The sequence below is a fragment of the Leptopilina heterotoma genome, unplaced genomic scaffold (genome assembly GCF_015476425.1).
Source record: "Leptopilina heterotoma isolate Lh14 unplaced genomic scaffold, ASM1547642v1 Lhet_278, whole genome shotgun sequence".
NCBI lineage: Eukaryota > Metazoa > Arthropoda > Insecta > Hymenoptera > Figitidae > Leptopilina > Leptopilina heterotoma.
This window is the reverse complement of record NW_025110986.1, coordinates 3781351-3800710: the sequence shown is the minus strand read 5'-3', so window position 1 is coordinate 3800710 and position 19360 is coordinate 3781351. Positions and strand designations below refer to the sequence as shown.

Genomic DNA, 19360 nt, shown 5'->3' with positions numbered 1-19360 from the left:
TTTGTATTTACATTTATGATTTTCATCCCTCTGGAGATATTATGTGAATGTAATTTTGTCTAATGACTGTTTCAAGCCATTTACGTGAGTTATAGCGAATTCGGTTATCTGCTCCGAGAGCGATCTTGCTCGGTGTAGGAGTATAGTTTACTCTGCTCTCAAAAAGCTGTGCTCTACTCTGAGGCAATCTATGACGTCATGAACACTGGCAAAGTTTGACTGTTTTTGGAGCAGGAGCACAACATGAACTGCTATGGTGTAAAGCATACACTGCTCGTTTGGCGCGAAGTTTAAATTTAATTAAACTTATATAATATAATGTAATATAATATTATATTTATTATATTATATATATTATTATACATTATATTATGCAATATATTTTCTTCTTAAATGTAAAATTATTTTACTTAAAATTAAATATTTTATGATGTATACATAAATAATATTTTTAAAAGCAAAAAATTTGATATTTTTATTAGAATTTTAAAATCTTATTCGGTCAATGTTTTGATATAGCAGAATTGTTAATCACAAAATTATCGAATAATATTTCTGATATAAATTTTGTTTACATTATTTGACATTTTGAACTACTAACAACAACAATAATAAAATAAGTGAAAAGGTTATTTCTTTGAGACCAAATAATTACTTTATAATGAGTATTTTTATTTAAATATTAAAAATATTGAAAATTATTTACTGTTTTTATTAAATATTAAAATATTGAATGTTAGTCTTTCTCTAAATACAAAATTCATTATAAAAAACATAATTCGTCTTCACTACTATCGCTAGAGGTGTCAATTAAATCTGTTAGAAGTGAAATTTTTAAATTTGCCGCTTCTCTTGACATTTTTTTAAACTGCACTAACAAAATTGTGGGAGCAAATTTTGTTGCACCTTTCGATCCTTGAGAGTGCACACTTCTTAATTCGAACACAAATAACGATCTGCGCCGGAGCAGTGCTGCCAAAACGAATACTCGAAACGATCTGCGCCGGAGCAGTGCTGCTAAAGCGAATACTCCAAACGATCTGCACTAGAGCACATTTGTCAAACCGAACATGCTACTCCTGCTCTGGAGCACTCCGAGAGTGCTCCGGTGCAGATAACCGAATTCGCTATTACTTATTATACATATTATTATATGAGAGAAACTTGTCGAATGTATATTAACAAACCTGACAGCCAATTAGTCAAGGCGATAAAACAATTATTAATAAACAATTATTTACAGTTTTATGTTAATTTAACTTTTATCTCTTTATTCATTCGTTTCTTTTCTTTTTTTTTAAATTATTAATCATCTGTTTGCCAAGCTTTGTTAAGTGCTTTAATTTTTGTTTAAATTTCTCCAGATGTATACACAGAACAATAAACATCATAATTTGCAGCTCACTTACCTGCCTCCAACGTCAAAAAGAATAATGGTGCTAATGTGTATTTCTTTCTCTGTAAGCTTCTGATAAATTTTTCAAATTTCCATTAATTTTTGAATTTGCATCCAAAAAAAACTGATTTTCTTTTTGTAAATTTTCCCTTTGCTCGGATTTGATAGAAAATTTTCTTTCTTGTCATTTTCTTTACTTTAACTATTTTTTGTTTTTTGTTATAAATAATTTTAAATTTAGTTACAAAATGTTCTATCAATAATCAAAAAACAAAAATCAATTGGACTGATTAATTCGTCAAATTGTTTCAATTTTAAAAAGTAATATTGAAAATGGAAAACAGAAAATCGGATTTAAAATCTAGAATAAAATAAAAAATATATAAAATGTAAAATTAAAGAAATAAAAACAAGGAAAATTTCATTGAATGGAAATAAGAATAATTTTTTTTATTTGTCTGGCGAAATGAAAAATACCAGGGAAAAAAGGCAATGAACGCTTTTAGAGAATCGATATGGCATTAAAATTTTCCTCCTTGAAAAATCAGGATCCCGATGCTTCTGCATTCGATGAAAACGTGTGCATTATACTTTCAAAACCATTTGGAATATTCCCTCTGAATATCAATTCACTTTTCAGTATGTGGGTGCAAAAGCAGAAATTTTTTTTCTTTTTCTTTTTATACCTGTTTTTTTCTGGCAAGAGATAGATAGATAGATGGAGAATCTTAATCCTAAGTAGCATGCTTCTATACAAATTAAATATGAATTAAAGCATAATGTTATGATGAATTCTAAAATACAGTAATAATAAAGCAGAAAGCAACAGAACATATTGTTAGTTATCAACAGGCAAATGTTCAATATAGTGTGTGTTTTATTGAGGAAAAACTATATTTTTAACTACTTCACTGGAAAAATAGAAAGAAACTATATTTATATAATGTTTTTACTCTAAAGCTGCGTTTTTTATTTCGTGGTTGCTGAGCCAAAATTTTATCTCTAAAGAAACTTATAAATATAATTGAAAATAATTGTAAAACAATAGAGTAGAAATTATTTTTATTTTATAGTTTTTATTTATTTCCCTTTTTTAGTATCAATGAACTTAAAAATCAAAAATAATTAATAATAATAATAATAATAATAATAAAAATTATAATATAATAACAATAATAACAGTCATAATAAAATAATAATACTAATAATAAAAAGGCTAATCAATAAATTCTAATATTAATTATAAAATAATAAAAAAATATACAAATAGATAATTTACGGTTGCCACAAAAATTTAATTTTCTGTTTCCCTGACTTTTCCCTGATTTCCAGACAAAATTTTCACTTTTTCCCTGACCCTAAAGAATATTCTAATTCGCTCTAAAAATGATTAGGTACTCAAAAAACTGTTCTATTACATTTATTTACGAGTTTCTTTAATTGAAAAATTATTCGAAGACATCAATAACTTCTTTTTTAAATAAATATTTAATCATTATTATTTTTCCATAGGAAATAAGATTTTCAAAAATTTCAAAATTTAATTTCAAATTTCAAATTGTTACTGTAGCTTCCTCTAAATTATTTCCATCATTTCAATTCAATTACTTTCTAGAATTTTTAACTAAAATTCTTCTCTAAATCAATTATTTTTAATAATTTTTGAAAAAATTCTTTGAGAATTTTCAAATCCATTCGTTTATAATTTAATTTTACGAAAAAATGTTAAATTAAAATGTTAAATTTAATTTTTTTTAATTTTTTTTTTTTTTTTTTTTGTTTTTAATTTCGATTGTTCAGAAACTCTTCAATGAAATATATATTAAAAAATAAAAACTTTAAATAATTTCAAAAAAATTCAATTAAACTTTTTCAAACAAATTAAGTCCACAGAATTTTTAGTTAAATACACGGAGAGACCGAGATTACTAATTTTTGTATAAAATCACACTAGAATTTACTATATTCACATTGCAACCACCGGAAATAAGGGGACTTTTTGTATTTTTTACTATTTTCTACACTAAGTCACTAATCCCGACAAATGTTCACCAAATTAGCAAAGTTTCTTACTATTTCGTCCAATAGTTCCAAACAACTGTAGTAAAACTCAGAAACATTGTGTACGTAAAATTACTATAGTCGTTGTAAATGCAGAAAGAAAGAGTGAAAAGAAAAAATACGGATTTTTGTCGCCGGTTTCCCGTCAATTCTTGACTAGTGGAGGTAAACTGGAAGGATTTTTACATACACAGACACACACACTCACACACTTATATATTTGTTGTTGGATAAATATTTGAAGACACACACATGTTTATTTCACTTATATGTATAGACGCGGTTAATTAATACACTAATACACAACTGCACGCACGACAACGAATTTCACTGAAAGTATACATCTTTGTTTCCTTATATATTGAATGATGAAAATTTACAGCACTTACGAGAAAGCAGTTTACTTTTAACAACTTATTATAAGACATACTTCTTGGGACAGGAATAAATGCAAAATTTATTAATTTATAATGGTCAATTTCTGAGATACCGAACGACCTACGTTTCACTTTATATTTAATTATTGTAGATAATATCCAAATTTATTTTACATACGCGAAACATAGTCACTGTCAATGATCGGAAGGCATCGGCTCATTTACGGAGATTGACGAGGTTAGCAACCAATAGAAATACAGGCGCCATATGACTGCACTCGCTAGCCACACTTGCTCACCAAAAATTACTACAGTGGATCGTAGGTTTTAGTGGAAAATGTTTTCATTTGTCAGATTTTGTCTAATTAAATTAGAGAAAACTATAATCAATTTTTGCTACATTTACAACTCTTACACAAAATATTAAAACTTGCTATTTCAATGTAGCAAATTTATCTATTTCTTTTGTAAATTTATCTAATTCTGTAGTACATTATGCTAAAAGTCCCCTTATTTCCGGTCATTGCAACCGTTTTTAGTAATTTTTACGAATGTGGGTCTCTCCGTGTAAGTATGAAAAATTCAGGTTTTTAAAGATTTGAATTTGAAACCTTTTCAAAATTCAATTATTTCTAAAAATTCATGATATAATGCTTTTAATATTCAAATTATTTTCTATTTTATTAAAAAAACTTGTAAATAAATGAACTCCTGTGAAATTTTATTACTTTTTAAAATAGTTAATTATTTTGACGAAATTTAAAAAAAAAATAAAAATTATACTTTTTGAGGAATTCGATTAAAATTGTATTGAAAATAATTTAAATTCTGAAATAAGTTTTATTATTTATGAAAAAAATTGAATTTCTAAAAAGAAATTATTATTTATGAAAATAATTGAATCCCTGTAAAATTTGAATTATTAAAAATTTTCAAATATCTAAGTTCTTTAAAATTTTTAATTAAATTGATTGAAAATTGAAATTTTAAAAAATTTCAAATTAAAACCTTCTGAAGTTTATCTATTTATGAAAATTGTAATCGCAACTCTTTTAAAATTCAATTAATTTAGAAATATTTAAGTAAAATTATTCATTAAATAATTTCTAAGTAATAATTTTATTATGAAGAAGAAGAAGAATTAAGTTCTTGAAGAATTGAATTAATTAATTAATTAATTTCTTTTTAAATATAAAAAGAAATTATTGTCAGAAATAGAAAAAATTGAAGGTTTTGTATTAGAGTTCATGGTAATTTCACAATTTAAGAAGTAAACAAAAAAGACACAAAAATTCAGAATTTACTTATGAATTATAAAAATTTAATTTTTCCAGTACTTTAAATAAAAATCCTTGATTTTTTCCTGGCTTTTCCCTGACCTGTGGCAACCCTGTAATTCAAAAAATTTTAATTTTTTTAATTCTATTTTTAAATAAATAAGAAAATAAAAAACATACAGTTAAAAGTTATTCTTTCCGAATAATCACTTTCTAGACTAAAGAAAGTAAATCATAAAAAAATGAAATTAATATAATTAATAAAAAATACATTTAAAGCAACACAATTTGTGTACTAATAAAAAAATATTTTTCACCTATTAAATTTCCTTTGAGAGAAATGTTTTTGTTGCAATTTTACGATTCTATGCAATATTTCATCAATTTTTCAATTGTTTTCCAATTTTCAAAGGAAATTTAGTAAATAATGAAAAAATGGGTAAAGAAAAATAAAAAGAATTGTAATAAATAAAAATAAAAAATAGAAAGAATAAAATAAATAAAAAATAAATAAAACATCATAAATAAAAAAAAATAAAAATAGAAAGAATAAAAAAAATGTGTTATAAATAAAAATAATAAATAGAAAAATATAAATCTGTTAGAAAATAAAAGACGATTTTTTAATATTGAAAAAATTGTTCAAGCGTAAAAAAGCTTTTCGTTCTGAGAAAAAAAAATCATTTTGTCAAAAAAAAGAGACAAAATATTGGCTTTGCTTTTCCATGCGAATTGAAGCGTTTTTATTTTTTTTTAAATAAATAATGAGAAAATTTGCTGTTTTCTAAAATAATACTGACCATCTTGGTCTTCATGCAGAGTAGAATGCATTGAGTGGATGGAGTCCAACTTTCGCTTGATTCCCCTGCCGAGGGTATCCTTACCCTCGCACCTCATTGTGCTCACTGCACCTTCGGCTTGCTTCGTATAGATCTGTCAAATACAACTCAACTCAGGCACAAGCTTTTTACTATATAATTCGCATGCTTTTTAAGTTGTTTGAGCGTTTCTCATTTTCTCTCTCATTCTCTCACCATCTTTCTCTCCCTTTTTCTTCAATGGTCTCGATGAACCCTGCTTTTCATATCATTATTAATTCAATATTTTGCCTTGACTCACAGTTAAACGGAACGTGAAATCAAATTTTCTTCTATTCGAATCTACTTTAAAATGCTGAGATAATTTTATTTTTAAATACACAAAAAATAAATTCCAGGAAAAAAGAAAAAATGTGGATTTTTTTAAAATTAAAATTTAATATAATATATTTAATTCAATATGATTTTTCTAAAAACTATTAATTAAATCATTTTAAAAAATATTAATTAAATATTAATGAAAGCGACCTGTTCTGTCACAAATTTCTATTTAATTAACAATTTTTGTAAAAAAAACTATTTTATTTCTTATTTTCATAAAAAATAGAATTTTTTTTATCAAAATTCAAATCGAATCGAATGTAGTGTGAACTTCAATTTTACCGAATTTTTCATTCAGCAAAATTCTTATTTGCCAAAATTTATTATTATCTATTCATTTAATTAAAATAATTAAACTGTAGTTTCGTAATAATGAATTTTTATTCAATCAAATTTAATATTTCCATTAAGCAGAATTTCTATTAAGCCAATTTTTATTTTCAATTAAACATTCGATTAACATTAAATAATTAACGCTTTTTTCCTTTTAAGCTAATTTTTAATAAACAGAATTTCTATTCTGGACAATTTGAATTTAACACTATTTCCTTTTAAGCTAAATTGTTATTTAACAAAATTTCTACTAGGGTCAATTTTAATGTTGCAGTATTTCTTTTTAAGTTAAATTTTTATTTATTAAAATTTCTTTTTAATTGTCTTTTTATTTAGCTAATTCTGATATTTTACAGAATTATTGATAACCTATATTCAGTTAAATATGATAGTTTCGCTAAATGACTGAATTTTTGTCGAGAAGAATTTTTTCTTTTTGGGCCGTACACATAATACGTCACGCGATTTTTGACCATTTTAGACCCCCCCTCCCCCATGTCACACACTGTCCCATACATTAGTGCCATTTTTTCTATAGGTCGTCACAAATGTCTTGACCCCCCTCCCCCTGTTCGCGTGACGTATTATGTGTACGGCCCCTTGGAAAGTATTTTTTTTTCATTGACAAAATTTTTATTTAATCGAATTCACCAGAATCCGAATTCAATAAGATTTTATTTTTACAGGATTTTTAATCAGCAAAATTTTTATTTAATCGACTTTCAGAATTTTCATTTGGCCGCATTTTTGGTTAGCGAAACATTGTAATTGAACTAAATTTCTATTGAACCGAATTTTCAGTAGGTAAGTAAAATTCTCATTTAGGTAACAAAATTTTTATTTAACCAACTTCAGAATTTCCATTTTTCTGAATTTTTTGGCAGAAAAATTGTCAGTGAACTGAATTTCTATTGATTTGAACTGTCAATAAGGAAAACTTTTTTTTATTTGAAATGTTTCTTAACTAGATAATTGTTTAATTGAATTTTAAAAGACCAATTTTACATTTCTTAAAATTTTAGTTCAATTATTATTTTTTAAAATAAAAGTTTAAAGTATTATTTTTTAGTATTACTTAGTATTAAGTAAATTATTATTTAGTATCCAGAGCTTTTTATTATTTTAAAAACGTTTCTAACAAAAAGAAAATAATTTATTTAGAAAAATTTTTATAAATTAATTCTTTCATTACAGTTTTTATTTCATTTTCAAGAATTTTTTTTATTTTTGAAAATTTTGCAGAAAGTAATTAAACAAGAAAACGATTAAATATCAATTTTGTCGAAAATTTTTCGAAAAAAAAGTTTTGATTGTTAATTATTCAGCAAAACATTCAATTATCATTTTAATAATTTGTTAAATTTAAACTCAGTTCAGTGACAATTTTGTTTATAAAGAATTTAATTAAGTCAAAAATTAACTTTTGATTTTGAAAAAAAAATATAAAAATCAAAATTTAGTGATTTGGTTTTTTTTAAATAGAAATTCTTGCAATTAGAAATTTTTCTCCTTTAATTTAATTGAATAAAAATTCTACGAATGTAAAAGTTTCAAAAAATTAGTTTTTATTCTTTTTAGTTAAAAAAAATCCACAGAGGGAAAAAATTGCCATTAAAAATTTTATTAAATAAATATTTACGATGAAAACAAAAATTTCTAAATTATAAATCTTCTAGTAGTTTAATTAACATTTAGTATTATTATAATATTAAATTATATATTTATTATTAACATTTAATTAATATTACTTTTTCTAGTAGTTCAATTAAGTGGAAAAATAAACATTTGTTTTGAACACGGAAAAAATAAGTTCAGCAGATTTTACGAAACTAATTTCGCACTAGCGGATATTTAAGATTCCTAGACGAAGTTTTTCAAAAACCCAGAAACTTTCACTACTTTAAGCAGAACAATTGTCGAGAAACTGCAACCAGTGTTGTAATTTATAAAACAAGCTTGAATGTAGAAATGTTTCGTATTTTCTGGTGAACATTTTATCAGAAAATGGTAAAAATGTTTCGTGCAATCTAAAAACGCGTGGTTTGAGTTTCCACTTCGCTGTCTATCGTGAATTCTCGAACACAAAGTTTCGTAAAATTCTATACGGGGTGTACCAAAAGTCGCGTTATAAATAGATATGTTGAAGCTTGTCTCGTCGCGTCGGTATTAACTTGTCTGCTGTATATAGATATAATATGTGGAAGGAAAAAGAGAACTGCTTTACCTGCCGGTAACATTTGGATAATTGTTTTCTTTTACGTATTTCACATTTCATTGTTCCAAATTCGTAACATTTTTTATGTGCTTTTGTAATCCAAACTTTTAATTATTATTAATTTCTTTTAATTTACAGTCCAATAAATTTTATAGTTTATCATAATATTTACCGATGACAATATATATATTAATTTCTCAAGTTTTAACTGTTATTACTTCAAATTTTAGACAATTTAATATAAACATTTTTTGAGTTTGAATTTAATTTTAAAAATTTTTTGTCAATTTATTTATAATTTAAAATTAAGAATAAAATTATTTTCTAAAAATTGAAAAATTTTATAGAGATTTTATAACTAATTATAATCAAAAAATGTTATTTTAAAAACCATAAAATATTTTGTATAACTTTTAAAAAAATGATTTTTTTAAAAATTAATATTCAGTATATTGACATTTCTCACAAGCGCAGTTTTAATCTCCTTAGTTAGTATATAAAGAAACTCAATTCTTTCATCTACAAGTGCGAGTTATATTGTATGTGCGTTGCGTCAGAATTCGTTTATATGTATGCGTATTTCCGTTAAGTTAGTGTCAGAATAAAATAAGCCAATCCAAGCGAACCATTGCGTTGTAGAGTGCAGTCACATGTGTCGAACCAATCATCTATCTCCTATAGAAGACGAGAAAAAATGGTCTTGAGAGCTCATTGGGTACATTAAGAAATTCTTTTTTCTGCTTTATTCGTTTTTTTCTCCGTGAATATTTTTTTCCGTGGCGCATGCGCTTCAGGCTAAACATTTTACAAAACTCTTGAATTAGAACGTCCAACCGATCATTTGTGAATTCCATAGAATTTTTTTTGAGTTTTCGAGAAACGCAGTCATCATATATTACTATTGATTCTGTTTTATCTTATACTAAACTCCTCTCCGTATCCGCTATTCCAAAATTAGTTTCGTAAAATGTACTAAATTAATTTTTTCCGTGAAGTAAATTAAAAAAAATATAATCATGCCTCAATAATACAAACAACAAAACTTTAGTAAAAAATTGAAAAAAAATTTGAATTCTCCTTCGTTTAACTTCTTTTTGATCTGGTCAGCAAATTACGTATTTCATGCAACTCGAAATTTCAAAAAGTCTCAACAAATTTTCAAACTCTGATTACTCATGCTCATGGCAAGGATATTTAGAAATCGATATAATTAAGAATCATTATCAGAAGGATAATCTTCAGCAAAGAATTTATTAATTTTTTTTCTCTTTATAATTAAATTTCGAATTCAGCATCTAATACACTAATGTCGTCACGAATTACATTTATTGCAATGTATACGTTTTTTTTAAATAATGATAAAAGTAATAATAATAATTATTGTGTAAAATATTTACCACGCGTTTTAAAACGTAAATAGCGAATAATAATAATAAGTACAAATTAATTACAAACTTAATATATGTATAAACACGTGAAAAACATGGTTTTTTTCGTAGTATTTTTTTAACTGGGATTATTATGCAGGCATCACTGGACTCAATTTGGTTAGGCCTTGTCCGATTAATTTCAGTTTTTCTAATTTTTGATAAATGAACGAATTGGAAAGGAAAAAGTGAAATTAATCGGCAATTTTTTTAGCGAAGAAAACGTTAATCCTCCGAAGAGGATTCGCTGTCTTCGTAATTATCGCCTTGATCGACATAGGCAATATTATTGTAAACGTAAGAATTGAAATTGTCAGTTTGGTAATCAACGACAGCAATTTCATTAGAGTCAGAACGATAATTGTAGAGATGGGGATAGAGTTCGGGTGTTGCTATTTCAATACTGACAACTTTTTGATTAACTGGATGATCAGAATAATAAGGAGTATTATCGTAATTTTGTGTTTCGAAAATTTTATGATTTGGCTCATTGGAATTCAATTGAATTTGTTGATCAATTTGCTCATCGGTTTGATTTGGTGGATTAGGTGAAGGAGGATTATGATGATGATGATGATGGTGGTGATGGTGAACGGTGAGGTATTCATGATCTGACAATAATGTTTGCTGTCGGTACAAATCGGGAACGTACTGGTGATTACTATAAATAATAGGTTGATAATTTTGCCCTAATGGCAACGAATTATTATCACCAATCTCCAATGAGATTTCATCCCCGATTTCTTTACTGGTATTTAGTTGTTCCTCCTGAGGTGAATGATCCATTGTGTCTGAATATGTGGAATGATTTGGTGATGATGTGTCCATATGCTCTTGTGAGTCAACATAAGTGTTTTCAGGGTGTGTCGTATCGGCTTGCTGATGATTCATATCTATGAGAGTTAGTTGATGGGTGCCCTGTTCTACTTCGCTACCAACCTGGATCCCAGTGGTTACTGTTGACTCGACGTAAGTCTTTCTCTGATGTCCACCTTGATTCAATCGAATTTCCTTTGTCGCTGAGCCTTGAATTCGCCACTCGTCAGTCAGCATTGCCCCATCGCCGGAATCTGGTTCACTGCTCGATACACAATGTACCATTGGCTGAAATTTATATTTCTTTCTGTTAAATTTCCCCTCCACTTCAAATCATTTGGAAAATAAGTTTTTAAAATAAAATACAAAATTAATATTTTCATATATGAAGATTGTCAGATTTTCATTTTTCTCCTAACCCAAAAAAAATATTCTGATTCACTCCCCAATGGGAAGTAAACGATTGGTTCAATAATGGGCCATGCTTGGCGAACTTCGTTCCATTATTGGAACATTAATGGCAACCATCATTGGACCACCAATGGTTTAAACTTGGGATGATCACGCTACTGCCAATGATCAGTAGTCAAGCATCGGGCCAATATTAGTTGCCAAGGAATTGCCAAGGAAACAAAATCGATTTTCAAAAGCTTGATTTTTTATTGGCAGCCAACAAAAAACCAAGGTTTTGAAAATTGATTTTTTAAAATTATTAATTAAAATTTATTTTAAAAAAATATTTTTTTTTTAAATTAATAAAACATATTAATTTAATTTTTCACCTCTGGTAAAACAAAGGTGAAAGACTGATAAAAATTTCCTTACCGTATCTCACAGTGGAGGGATAACTGTGAATGTCTTTGCGAGAGAGGAGCAGGTACTTATAGAGCCAGTGTAACAGGTCACAAGCGAGAAGAAATCACTAGCATGCACTCTGGTGGCGCTTGTCGGAAGTGGCGCAACGTTGGTTGCCAAGCGCTGTGTCGATAATGTCAGGATATGCATGCGCGCCAGAAAACAGTTCCGACAATCGCCGCCAGAGTGCATGCTAGTGATTTCTTCTCGCTTGTGACCTGTTACACTGGCTCTATAAGTACCTGCTCCACTCTTGCAAAGACATTCACAGTTATCCCTCCACTGTGAGATACGGTGAGGGAATTTTTATCAGTCTTTCACCTTTGTTTTACCAGAGGTGAAAAATTTAATTAATATGTTCTATTAATTTAAAAAAATATATATTATTGAAAAATATATTTTTTTTAAATAAATTTTTTAAAAATATTTTTTTAAAAATAAATTTTTGAAAAATATATTTTTTAAAAATAAATTTTAATTAATAATTTAAAAAAATCAATTTTCAAAACCTTGGTTTTTTGTTGGTTGTCAATAAAAAATGAAGCTTTTGAAAATCGATTTTGTTTCCTTGGCAATTCCTTGGCAACTAATATTGGCCCGATGCTTGGCTACCGATCATTGGCAGTAGCGTGATCATCCCAAGTTTAAACCATTGGTGGTCCAATGATGGTTGCCAATTGTTTTGCCAAGAAAAAATCATTGGGCACCAAGCATGGCCCATTATTGAACCAATCGTTACCATTGGCAACTTCCCGTTGGGTCTCGAAATTATTAGAAACTAAAAAAAAATGTTTAAATACTTTTATATTGCGAATTTCTTTAATTGTAACGAACACTTTTTAACTCCCTAAGTAAAATAAAAGAGGTGAAATTAGTGCCATTTTCATCTCTAAAATCTTCTAATAATCGACGCCAACTTTTCAAGGATGTTAATTATAAAATCATTCAAAAACACTTCTTTTTTAAATAAATATATTCAATCATTATTATTTTTCCATATGAATTAAGATTTTCAAAAATCTTTAATTATTTTAAACCTTTTGAAATTTTATAATTTATAAAAAATTGCTACTGTAACTTTTTCAAAATTTTTTTTTATAATTTCAATTTAATTTTCTGGAATTTTTAATTACAATTCTTTACAGAAACTAAGTACCTCTTTTTAAATTTTTTTTATCATTGTTATTGGAAAGCTGAGATTTTTTTTAATAATTTATGTAAGAGTATATTGTGCAACAAGTGCAGAAAGAAGCACTTTCGTACGTGTTGCACACAGTACTTTGTGCAACACCTATTTACCAAAAAAAGTAATTTTTATACTTTTCTAATCAATAAATATAGTTTTATGTTGATTATAGTGTATATTATATTGCAAAAAGAGGTGTCTTGGGTGGAGACGTTTTTGGTGTCTTAGACACCAAAAATGTCTTAAACCAAGACGCTTTTGGTGTCTAAGACACCAAAAATGTCTCCAATCAAGACACCTCTTTTTGCAATATACTGTTTACAGAAAAGTGTGCAGGAAAGTACACTTTCCTGCACACTTTTAAATGAGCAGAAATTGACCACTTTGTGCTGCATTTATGTTAAAGGAAAGTAGCTCTTTTCCAGCAGGTGTTGTACAAAATTAATTAAAAATATTAAAAATCCATATTTTCAAATATTTTAAATTGAAATCTTTTCAAAATTCAATTATTCCTAAAAAATGCTATTATTTGTAACTTATCCGAAATTCAATTATTTTTTATAGAGTTTTTAACTAAAATTCTTCTCTAAATCAATTCATTTTAATAACTTTCAAAAAAATTCTTCTCTAAGGAAATTATGTTTAATAATATTCAGAGAATTATAAATATTATTCATCGGTCGCTCTTCATTGCGACCCGGTAGTGAATTCATATCGGCAATGAAGGTAAGAAAGTCCCTGTTATCAACAGAAATTTGTTTCTATTTTGTGCAATGTCGTGTTTAATGTAAATGCCTATTTACCCCCGGATTTTTATAACTTGCTATAAAAAGTAAGAAATAAGGCAAAACTTTTAAAATATAAGTGTTGCCAACAATAGTTAGGCAGGAAAGATTTGGTGTTTAGAGGGAAGGGGAGAGAACGCCCGACGAAAGGAAGAAGAAAAGTGGGGATCGCCTTCTTGTGACGAGCCAGTTTGGGTTCAATGACCTTAAATATTTTTGACACCCAGAAGGGTTTGTTCATGTGAATTCGAACCTTTTGTGAAATAATAAAACCTCGTTTTCTTTCTAATTTAATTTCAGTTAGTGTTATTCATTCATTATCATAATCACCTGTTATTTTCCCGGCTTAATACTTGTGTGTGTTACAAAATGGTGGAGACGCCGGGTAACAGGTAAACAATAGTGATAGTGCAATTTTCGTAGTGACATCCTCTATGAGGACTCGCAATCGTGGTTGCGATGGTAGGGGGAGAGGTGAAGTGTCACCGCTTGCAAGAGGACGTAGTCGCGATAGAGAACAGCAGGAAGAGAAGATGCCGCCTGCGAGGAAGCGTGGCCGCCCGAGAAAGATACCGCAGGAAGGAGACGGAGACTTGAGGAGAAATGTAAACAATGACGCCAGGGATCGTAATAGCGATAATGAAACGAACAGGTCAGACCCAAACATTGACAACAATAGAAACAGAGAGAATCGTAGACGCAGGTCAGGCAGTAGACAGACTGAAGAAGAAAATAATATGTTCGAGCAAAATCAAAATAATACCGGAGATCTACGAAATTTTATTAGAATGAGAAGAAATGGGAGAGAGTATCAGGAAAATGCGGCAGCTGAAAACAATCCTGGAAATGAAGACATCTACAGTGATGATTCTTCCCAATCGGCAACGAGGGGTTCCATGACTCAAAGTGAAAGAATAAATAACATGGAAAGACGTAGAAACGAATTGGAATATCAAGCTTCGCAAGAAATTTACGAAATACAGCAGAAAGCCATCAGGGAAAGAGAAGCTTTGGAAATTCAAAGGGTTCATCAACGCTTGAGATCAAATGGAGGGGACATTGTCAAATTTGCGACTAAAGTAAAAAACTGTGTCTCAGCGATAAAGGCTGCAAATAATAATTATTGGTTATTTACACAGTCCGGAACTCACCAGAGAAATAACCAGCAAAATGCCCCCTTCAATGGTGTATCTTTATAATAGATTTATGTATCAAGAGGAGAACTATAACGAACCTTCGTTGATTACCTTATCCAAATTTCTTTTCCTGGAAGCCAAGATGGCATGCAGGGGCGGAACAAATGATATATATGCCGAATCTGCTCAACAATCGATAAATGAACCAAAGGCAGGAACATCCAGAGGACGTCAGGGGAATTCATTTAATAAAAATAACCACCGAGATCAATTAAAAAAAAAAATTCGCCCTTACTACAACTGGCGAATCTCAAGATGAAACAAGTCCCGCGAAAAAACAAAAAGAAATGGCAGTCGAGATTAAAACAGTTGACGTGGCATGCAGCTATTGTAACAGCGTAGAACACAAAACCAATCAGTGTGAAGGACTAACGCGAATTTCGGCTGATAAACGGATGGAATGGGTGATGTCCAAGAAGGTATGTTTCAGGTGTCTGGACTCCAATCATTTCAATAGAGATTGCAGATCTGCCGTCTGTGGATATCGAGGATGCAAAAGAAGTCACCATCCCTTACTCCATGAAGCCTTTCGTTCGATGAATCAACGAAAACCAACCGAAACACGTGCAGGTGGACAGGAGGATTATAATGATAGATCCTGACAAACTCTTTTAAAAATTACGCCTGTCAGAATATATGGACCGAAGGGAAGTTTAACCACTCACGCGATGCTGGATGATGGTGCTACAGTGAAGTTAATCAAACAAAGTATTGCTGACAAAATCTGAGCACTCGGGGTTCAAACTACTCTACATTTACAAGCAATAAAGGGATTGGAGATTCATGAGATCGCCAGCCGAAGAGTTGATTTTAAGATTAGTGAAGTGACTGAAAATAAAAGACTTGATATAAGGGGCGCGAGAACTGTTAAAAATCTAATTCTTCCATCACAAAGCTTAACTGAAGATCAAATAGAAAGTCACGATCATTTACGAAATTTGGATGTTAAGTTCTACAAAACTGCTGTACCCAGACTGTTGATAGGACAAGATCATTCTCACATAATTACTCCATGTGAAATTCGCACATCTACAATAAAAGAACCAGTTGCTTCACTTACTCCTCTCAGATGGATTATTCATGGGAATTTAGTTCAGACACAAATGAGACAAGTAAACTGTGCCACGGTAACAACGAAAAAGAAAACATCCAATGTTTATAAAAATGAGGCAAGAGACAACGAACTGATCTCGTTGGTAAAAGGAAGTTTCGATATTGAAGCTATTGGAGTATCGATAAAAAACAGGCGAAATTTGGAGGATGAACGTGTCAGTCAACTACTAGCGAAGAATACCCGAAGAATTGGACAAGGATGGGAAACTGGACAGCTATGGAGAAACGATTATTTAAAAATGCCTTGCAACAAAAAATATGCGTTCCAGAGATTACGAACAATCGAGAAAAAAATGGATAAAATTCCTGACTACAGGATAAAATACATTCAGGAGGTGGAGAACCTGTTAAAATCGGGGTATGCAAAAAAGGTGACACAATTAGAAGAAAGTGATAGAAGATGGTTCCTGCCCCACTTTGGGGTGATAAATCCCAATAAACCAAAAAAATGAGACTAGTGTTTGATGCTGCCGCTAAGACTAGCGGTGTTTCTTTAAACGACCAAATATTGAGTGGATCTGACCTCGTTAAGCCATTGCTAGGGGTACTCATGAAATTTCGAATTGGCAAAATCGCGTTCACGGGAGACATTAAGGAGATGTTTCCGCAAATCAAGATTAATGAACGTGACCAGAATTCTCAGTTGTTTTTATGGAGAGGATGGAGTCGAGATACGGAACCCAAGGTGTACGCTATGACATCTATGATTTTCGGAGCATCATCTTCACCACATATCGCTCAATATATAAAAAACAGGAACGCAGAAGAATGAAAGGATCAGTATCCTGATGCAGTCCAGGCTATTCTACATAATCATTATGTAGATGATTATTTGTACAGTGCTGATAATGAAGAAGAAGCCTGGTTAAGGATAAATAACGTCACAACTGTACATTCTCGTGGAGGGTTTGAAATTACAGAATGGGTGTCCAATAGTAAAAAATTAACGGACATGTTGCCAAACGCGAAAACATCAAAAGAAAAGCTAAATCTTAACATGGATCAACCACACGCAGAACGCACCCTGGGACTTATGTGGGATCAAGATAAGCATACATTCCAATTCGATTTGAAAATGAAGAAGATACCAGAAAGTGTGAAGAACGGTTCAGTTAAACCTACCAAGCGTGAAATGTTACGTGTGATCATGTCCGTATATGATCCGTTAGGTATGTTATCTCCATACACTATAAAAGGAAAAATACTACTCCAGGAAGTTTGGAAAACCAATATTGGATGGGACGACGAGCTGGAAGACAAGGAAAATACAAAGTGGCTTATATGGCTACGTGGAATTCCCGAAGCGGAAAAATGCCAAATACCTAGATGGTACAGATCGCGATCCAAAGTCCCCTCTGAAATTGAACTACACCTCTTCTGTGACGCGAGTGAAAGGGCATATTCAAGTGTCGCGTATTGGAGAATGGTGTATCACGATAATTCCACTGAAGTTTCATTTATAGTTGGGAAAAGTCGAGTGGCTCCATTAAAGCCTATTTTTATTCCAAAGATGGAATTGCAAGGTGCGCTAATGGCTTGCAGACTGGCGAAAACCATAATTGATGAACATGAAATTCCGGTTAATGGAAGAGTTTTCTGGACCCACTCAACAAACGTTTTAGGATGGATAAAGAACGACCCAAGAAAATACCAAACATTTGTGGCTCATCGACTCGGCGAAATTGATGAGCTGACAAATGCCGATGAGTGGAGATGGATCCCATCCAAGTTGAATCCCGCGGACAATGCTACACGGGAAAACGGAAGTCTTAGCGATCAACTGAATAGTTGAACGCTGGGACCAGCTTTCCTTCACGACGAGTCAACTCAATGGCCTGATCAATCCTCAACAAACAAAGTTACGGAGCCAGAGAAAGAAAGGAAAAAAGAGTTTGTTACAATAGCCACTGAAAATGAAAAAATACCTTTGCCCGACGTTGAAAGATTCTCAAAGTGGTTGCGATTAATAAGGAGCACAGTTTGGATGATGCTTGTACCAAGAATATGGTTTCATAAACATGACGTGGAACCAACGGTCGAATTGATGGAACGAGCGGAACGATTGTGGATAATGGAAGTGCAACAAGACTTTTTCAGATCGGAAATAGCAGCATTGAAAAATGGAGAACCGCTAAAGAATAGTAAATTATCTAAATTATCAGTTTTTCTGAGAGAAGATGGTATCCTAAGAATAAAAGGAAGAATTACGGAGGCTGAAGGCATACCACAAGATACTAAAACCCCTATTATTCTGAAAGGAAACCATCGTTATACCAAATTGCTGATTCAACATTTTCACGAAAGATTTGCTCATGGATCACCTGAAGCAGTTATAAATGAACTACGCCAAAAATACTGGATCATAAAGATCAGACCAGTTGTTAAATCAGTGACGTCTAGGTGCCAACGTTGTCGAGTGATGAAAGCTGAACCAGAAGTTCCACAAATGGGAGATTTACCTCGCGCAAGAGTATCCCACCATCAGCGACTCTTCACCTTCAGCGGAATCGATTACTTTGGACCCATGAATATCACCGTAGGCCGCAAACATGAAAAACGATAGGGAGTGTTGACCACATGCTTAACTACGCGCGCAATCCATCTTGAATTGGTTCCGAGCTTGAGTACGGATTCTGCAATAATGGCTATAAGACGAATGATTGCTAGACGAGGGTCACCATTGGAAATACATTCGGATAATGGCACCAACTTTACGGGAACTAATAATGAATTGAAAAAAGCCGTTAAAGAAATCGATTTTAGTGTCATTAACACGTACATGATGAATCGTGGAATAAAATGGAAGTTTATACCTCCTAATACTCCCCATATGGGGGGTAGTTGGGAACGGTTAGTGCGAAGTGTGAAGGTTGCATTAAAGGCTGTTCTCAACGATCGATATCCCAAAGAAGAAACATTACTGACACTACTATCCGAAGTGGAACACATCGTGAATAGTCGTTCACTGACTCACGTCTCGGTTAATCATGTCGACGAAGAAAGTTTAACCCCGAACCATTTTTTGATCGGAACCTCATCAGCAGCCCCAATGCCAGGACTATTTACCGACGATGACCTGTACTCAAAGAAACAGTGGAGGATCGCTCAACGTTTGACAGATATG

The 19360-nt window shown here is 30.6% G+C and overlaps 1 protein-coding gene across 7 annotated transcripts in view; it reads right to left on the bottom strand.

Annotated features, from left to right (window-relative positions):
- Positions 1 to 19360, bottom strand: part of LOC122504074 (mucin-17-like) — a 1014141-nt gene that overhangs the window by 44374 nt on the left and 950407 nt on the right. For 4 of the 7 annotated variants that reach the window (XM_043614967.1, XM_043614968.1, XM_043614969.1 and 1 more), the window contains exons 6-7: positions 11225 to 11389; positions 5912 to 6044 (exon numbers count right to left, since the gene is read on the bottom strand). In XM_043614967.1, coding sequence (XP_043470902.1) covers positions 5912 to 6044; positions 11225 to 11389 — 298 coding nt within the window. Of the gene's footprint in view, positions 1 to 5108; positions 5225 to 5911; positions 6045 to 10078; positions 11390 to 19360 lie in introns of those variants that run through there. The other 3 variants (XM_043614971.1, XM_043614970.1, XM_043614965.1) reach the window with 3 other exon arrangements.